Source organism: Micropterus dolomieu, linkage group LG23, assembly GCF_021292245.1.
Source record: "Micropterus dolomieu isolate WLL.071019.BEF.003 ecotype Adirondacks linkage group LG23, ASM2129224v1, whole genome shotgun sequence".
Taxonomy (NCBI): Eukaryota; Metazoa; Chordata; class Actinopteri; order Centrarchiformes; family Centrarchidae; genus Micropterus; species Micropterus dolomieu.
This window is the reverse complement of record NC_060172.1, coordinates 20,024,110-20,030,571: the sequence shown is the minus strand read 5'-3', so window position 1 is coordinate 20,030,571 and position 6,462 is coordinate 20,024,110. Positions and strand designations below refer to the sequence as shown.

Genomic DNA, 6,462 nt, shown 5'->3' with positions numbered 1-6,462 from the left:
TTTATATTTTACAGTTTTCGTATGTAATTTCATCACTAAATCCACTTCTGAGAAGTTTTGAGGTGAGAAATCAGCTGTGTAGATTTCGAATATTGACAGTTTTACGAGAAGTGAAGGCGGAACAAAAATGTGCTTGAATATTTTTGGAGTTGAGGAGCTCCGCAAGTGGCTGCGGGGGAAGCCTGTGCCAACCCTCGGGAGGAGCGTGTGAGGCCGGCCAGCCGCGCGCTCACAGAGCCCTCTGCTCCCGCCGTCACACAGACCGCTGCAGCAACAACGGCAGAGAAAAACACACATTCTGAGTAATGTTGAAACGTTTTAACTTAAAAAAGAGAGCTGTGTGGATCGCTGGTGTGTGTGTCGCATTGAACATTACGTCTCGGCAGTTGTGTGTGGCGTCGCTATGACGAAAAGCAACGTACTATCTCTGGGTACTATCTGCAGTGGAAAACGGAGCAGGGCCGAGTAGAGTCGAGTCTATCGATTTGCGCTTTGGTATCATTTTTCGGCAAGGCAGCATAGATCGTCAGAACACCGGCAACAGTTAAACGTTTAGTCCTGAAGGTAAGATGTGGAACAATGATGTTGTGAACTGGTAATAACTTAGACCATCTGCTAGGTTACAGTCGCAGTCTGAAGCGGCTTTGATTTGGATCACACTACCTTGTTTCTTACGACCCGCCCTTCTCTGCTTATGATCGGCGAGTAGTCTTTACCAGGGAACTGCGCATGTGCAACTCCCAACAAAGATTTTGTACAAGTAAGATGCATCACTCTGTAGCTCAAGAGCGGAGCGTACAACACAGAGGGTGAAAAGAGGAGCTGCAGCAATGTGCAGTATGAGGAAAAATATGGTGTTTTTTTTTTTTTTTAATTAAACCATGTAAACCTGTTCTGTTACAACCCCTAATTAATATTTTGAACCCTGAAAATGAGCATAATACCACCTCTTTAAGTATTTTTTAATCAGACCGGGGTACACTTTTAAAGGATTTAATTTGTATACTGTATGTCAAAGAATAAGAATACATTTTGGCTTTAAACATGTGAAAAAATCTTAAACAATAACTGAGAAGATATTCTTTGTACTTTTTTTTTGTACTTATGAATAGTTTAACTGTACCACCCTGGGTCTGATTTCCTTCAAAAGCCTTGTGGGATCATTTTTTCCTCTGTTGTAGATCCACACCATTCACTCCATCTTGTGTTGTATGTTTGGTTAATATGTTGTTTGACAAAGATCACAGCAGCAGCCCCAGTACTCTCAGCGACCCCCCCCCCCCACCACACACACACACACACACACACACCACAGCTTGTGACCCTTCCAATGCCAGAAACTAACAGCGTGTCACACTGGGAGGCATGTTCTTACAAAGCATTTAGCGGCAGGATCTGAAATATTGTCATGGGGCACACACTGTTGAAATGTTGCTGACTGCATCGTGGGAGGTTACAGATGATAGGCTGTTACACTGTAAGCATGAATGGTAAAGGTGTTAAAAGATCTTGTTTTTTTCACCCAGTTGAAGTTGCTGACTTACTCCAAGCAGAAAGTTGCTAAAGCTGCATGTCTGTTTGTGCCAGGATCACAGCCAATAATTTGTGTCTCGATGCCACTGGTGCTGCTTCACTGTATCCTGCCTCACTCCCCAACACACCCCAACCTGACCTCCAATCTGTATCTCTTCCTTCTTCTCCCTCCCCTCTGCAACCCATTAACCACTCTTCTGTGTTTCTCTGCACACTCCCCCTGTATGTCGTACCAGGCTTTAGCTCCGCTTCACTAACCAGTGCCACGTATACATGTTATATGACCCGAAGCGTTCTGCTGATAATCTAAGATATAATTTGATTCCAGTTTCAGTGAGGGAGTCTGCTGAACACTGGTGCCAGTGAATGTTTTTAACCGTGCAGATGCTTACACACATACCTTTTTAGATCCGCTGACAAAAAAACATGCATTAGTTTGCTTGTAGTAACACACTAATATTGTTTTGTTTCTCATCTTTCTTCTTCTGAACTTGACAGTTGCAATTCTTGCAGCACCAAATGCAGCAGCAGCAAATGGCTATGGGAGCAGCAGCTCCTCAGGGGGGAGTGCCACGGCAACATACCGCCAGCCAACCAAGAAGTAAGAGGAAGAGGAGCGTGCCACAGCCCCTGCCTAAGTCGTGACAGACTAAAATCACACTAAAAAAAAAACAACCCTTCCCCCAGCCACACAAGGACGTGAATGATCCATACTGTGTATTTTGTCTGCCTCACTGTGGAGACTGCAGACAGAAAAAAAACTTTTGTCCTTTCTGTGTCTTTTTCTAGCTGACATATTTGTATGTAATGGTTGTCAGATGTTTTGGAGAACCAAAACTGTGTCCACCATAGAGGTTTTTTAGAACAGGGAGCCCTACACTTAAAGAACCGTGATATTTTTTGAGATGAAACCTAAAAGGATGGTTCTCATAGGTAGCGGGCTTTCACAATAACACACGGCCTCCTTCAGGAAGAGTTTTCTCTATGTTGGGGTGGGGGCCCAGTGGACTGAGAGGATCATGAATGCACATTCTCCGAGGATTCCTCATGAGCCTGCCTCTGCTTGGTTGACCGCGGTAGAAACTGCCCTTTAAGCACGGATCCCAGCTGAGCTTATTGACACCAAATCCTCCGTAGAACCATTACATGTGAAAATGCAAATCTGATCTTGGAGCAGTGCCTGGGGGCAGCTCTCTACCTCTCAGTCTGTTGGAAGTCTTTCTTCTCTCGGCACAGGGCTCAACCCGGGGACTCAAGATCAACATGCAAGACGGTGTACCTGCTTTTGTACAGCACATTTTGAAAAGGCATTTCCTTTTAATGAGTTCAGGAGCCATGAGCGTAATTCTTACGAGACATCAACAGTGTGTGTGTGTGTGTGTGCGTGTGAGACATTTCTGGACACTGAGAAATAATTTTTTAAGCAGTCTTTGTCAGCAGTTTTATTGTTATTAAAAAAAGAATATATATTGACAGTGGAAAATACAGCTTTTAGATAAAAAAGCAATGTTTGAGGCTCTTTATTTTCCTGTCTTCACACTATGTATTACTTTGTTAACGAGTTTCTGGATCTCTCTCTGTCGCACTCTTGCTCTGCTGATGCACTCCTGCAGCTTCTCTCCCGACAGTGATGTCCCACCTGAGCCAGAAGGAAAGATTGTTAGTAGGGTTGTATGTTTGATTGTTTTTTAACATTGAACCTCATAGAACAGTTTATACGATATGTTTACCTGCCCGCATTCTGCAGGAGCTCCAGGACTTAATGCTGGAGCAGCATAGGTCGACTTTGTCCCACTTTACTCAGCTCTTAAAGCTAGATTCAGCTAAATGATGCTGTCTACACTGATTTTCAGTTGAGGTAAAACATCAGTAATATGGTTCTGTTTAAATAAAATAGCAGCTTTTTAATGTGTATTAGCTGCTATTTAACCTCTGATTTAGAGTTTCTTTTCATATTGACTAAAAATAATGCTGAGCTTGTCTAATTTTAGAACTCAAAATACAACCTTTGTGTTTAACAAAAGAGTAGATCAGCTTTGTCAGCAGTTTTGAAAATGGTAAGTTTTTAATGAAGATTCACACAGAGTATTAGCTACAAAGGGAGAGGCAAATCATTACAAACTGTTTCCGACCTGGTTTGTGTACAGCGCAGAGCCTATCTTCCTCATCTGTCACCACAGTGAGCGGAGCGGTCGACAGACTCTCCTCCTCGGCTGTGGGGTCTACAATCATTATGGAGCTGCACAGGGAGCAGGCCGGATTACAAAAGATGCACCTCACACTTAACGAACACTGAATATTGCCATTTCGTTCACTTACTCATCGAAGACACAAAAAGAGGCGCCGACTGGATGTTTGTGGATATGCAGCCCTCGTCTCTTTTCTAAATTCACCTCTGGTGTACACATCTCCGTGCTGACGGTGACCTCTGGGAGTTGTGCTGTGGGGAACAGGGCAACTGTATTATTTTTTATTAATTTACTAATAAAGCATTTTATGAAAAAGATCTCTTTGAGGCCAAGGCCATAAAGAATTAGTTCATTAAAAGCGGGAGGCAAGATAGTTATGTGCATGAGACTTAGTATGCTGCAATAAACAGAAATACAAAATTACTGATAATGGAAAAATACTATACATACAGTTAAAAAGTTAAAAAAGAGTTACATTTACAGTGAAACCGATTGTTTTTACAGCACATACTGTTCTTCAGGGCAGCCAGCAGGGCAATGATACAAGCATCCAACAGGTTCCCATCATAGTCCAGACATATCATGTCACAGTAGAGCACCCAGCAGAGCTGCAACCAGAATCAGCAGAATCAGGACCAGTGACCCGACCCAACCCAACAATCACAACTTAACAGCAATGTATGAGGGATTATTCTGGATTTACCTTTCCTCTGTCAACGCACAAGTCCTCTGTTTGTATCACTTCAGAGCTGCAATCCCCACATAAAAAAAATTAAGAGAGTTAAGACATATCCGACGCTGCTGAGAAATTAAAACAAAACAGAATCTGTGTATTAAAGCCTGTCACACCTTTCGATTACATCGGCGACAAACTGGCTGGCAGCCTGTGCCTGTTCTCCAGGAGGGCCTGGCCGAAACCGAGAGGAACACAGAGGCGGCAGGTCCACGTTGGGCACTAACAAGGACACGAAGTGCTGCAGTCAGTGTGTGTGTTTATTTATTTGGACCCCCATTAGCTGCTGTATCACAGAAGTATACTAGTATAAGTAGTAATATTTTGAATATACTATCTACTCAAGTTGAGGCACAAGGTGAAAATGATTGGAAATTGTCAATTCTGAGATTTCACTATATATGTATATAAAATATTACAATTATCCAATTTTTATTCCAGACTATACCTGACCAAACACATAACATATTGATTAAACCAACTCACTTTAAGGAAGTGAAACAACTGCCAAATTTGAAAGTATAAATGAAAATATGTCAACAAAAATAGTGAATTTATGACATTTAAATCACGAAAAGTTACATAATAAGCGTGGGGCACCTTTGCACTGTACTTACCGATATAACCTTTACCAGGTGCCTCCACTGTAGGGTTTGTCAGCTCCTGTAGATTAAGAAACACAAGAAATGAGTGAACGTTTGTTTACCTGGTCGGAGTTCAGTGAAATAAGGTTTTCTGAACTACTGTGTTTATGATCATTTACCGCTTTGATCCCACAGATGACCGTGGTGTTTCCAACCTTCACCAGGGCCGAGCCATCTGCTGTGGATATGGACCCTGAACAGAGCAGTCAGACAGAGAAAATGAGCCCGTGTGGACTAAAGACAAACACAGTGATACATTTTTATACAGATAAATCTGTGAATAAGAATTAATGCTGTGTCTCACCTATGTTCACTGTTGTGGGTCTGAATTCTGACAGCTCCCGTCCATCAGGTCGACAGTTTTCTTTCTGAAAAGTTTGAATGTTAGATGATTATTTTTAACTGCTGACGCTGACATGAGTAATAGGCAGGGAATCACAACCAGTCAGCTTTGGGCTGAAGGTGAACTGTTTTCATGACTGACCAGAAAGCTCCTGTGGTACTCCAGGGGCTCAGCAGTCCTGCAAGTGTACAAGTTTGCAAGGAATGAAGTCAGGGGTAGGTAGTTATTGGCTTACAGAGTCTGATACACCTAAATATATTTAGGCTGCAGAGACAGAACTACTTATTCTCCTGTAAGTCAGAACCCGGCTAAGTTATGTGACAATGACAACAGGACAGCGAGAAATTCCTCATTAAATTGGCTAGTTAGTGCTTCTGATGTGTCCTAGCTAACTATTCAGCAGTCAGGCTTAAGTAAACAAAACATATCAAGTACAGCACTGATGAGCAGAACAGGACACAACTCTACGACAGATCTGACTGAAGTGCTGTTTAAGGTATCCATGCGAATCCTTTACGTTTCTAAAAGCCGTCAATGGTCATATCTAATCTGACGCTACTTATGTATTTATTTCATGAGAATAAAACACACAAAACGTATTATTTTCGGTGTAATAGCTACAGTCCAATAACTCTTACTTGAACCCAGCCGCCATGATGTTTTGGTTAACCACGTGGGTTTGGGGTACATACTACGGTAGCCGATAGGAGTGAAAATGCCGGGGATCAAATATGAGATAAACTCCTACGTAATTTTTCCAGTTTCTACAGGCAGACTCCTTTACGATAGTTTCTTATTTATTAATATTAAATAATTAATTTCGTATGGTATAGCCTATATATCTAGTTTAAGAATCAATCAGTCTTGTATGGCACCAAAATATTATATTTTCTTGGCATCCCAATTGCTGAAATATACTTATTACTGTACTGTATAATGCAATGCCATCAGGTTTTATAACGCTTCAGCAATTAGTAATTATTAATTAGCAAGTATGTATAAATGTGAACTTTTTTTTGG

General features: G+C 41.7%; 2 protein-coding genes across 4 annotated transcripts in view; one reads left to right on the top strand and one right to left on the bottom strand.

The window, feature by feature from the left end:
* The window catches only part of supt20 (SPT20 homolog, SAGA complex component), a 17,971-nt gene extending 14,530 nt beyond the window's left edge, over positions 1–3,441 (top strand). For all 3 annotated transcript variants that reach the window (XM_046039683.1, XM_046039682.1, XM_046039684.1), the window contains one exon: positions 2,032–3,441. In XM_046039683.1, coding sequence (XP_045895639.1) covers positions 2,032–2,178 — 147 coding nt within the window. In that variant the 3' untranslated portion in view covers positions 2,179–3,441. The remainder of the gene's footprint in view (positions 1–2,031) is intronic.
* On the bottom strand, positions 2,961–6,137 carry exosc8 (exosome component 8). Its single transcript, XM_046039685.1, has 11 exons — positions 6,081–6,137; positions 5,584–5,620; positions 5,404–5,467; positions 5,219–5,292; positions 5,073–5,118; positions 4,572–4,677; positions 4,426–4,471; positions 4,234–4,330; positions 3,853–3,973; positions 3,666–3,772; positions 2,961–3,172 (listed from the first exon to the last, which is right to left on the bottom strand). The coding sequence occupies exons 1-11, from the start codon at positions 6,095–6,097 to the stop codon at positions 3,054–3,056; spliced, it is 834 nt and encodes a 277-aa protein (XP_045895641.1). The 5' UTR covers positions 6,098–6,137; the 3' UTR covers positions 2,961–3,053.
* Between the last annotated feature and the right edge of the window lie 325 nt (positions 6,138–6,462).

Bases quoted from the DNA above. Each gene is read 5' to 3' on its own strand.
- exosc8 (XM_046039685.1), bottom strand. The intron at 5,293-5,403 runs GTGAGACACAGC...TGCTCTGTTCAG, and splicing joins ACCCACAACAGTGAACATAG to GGTCCATATCCACAGCAGAT. The intron at 5,119-5,218 runs GTAAATGATCAT...CTTAATCTACAG, and splicing joins TCATCTGTGGGATCAAAGCG to GAGCTGACAAACCCTACAGT.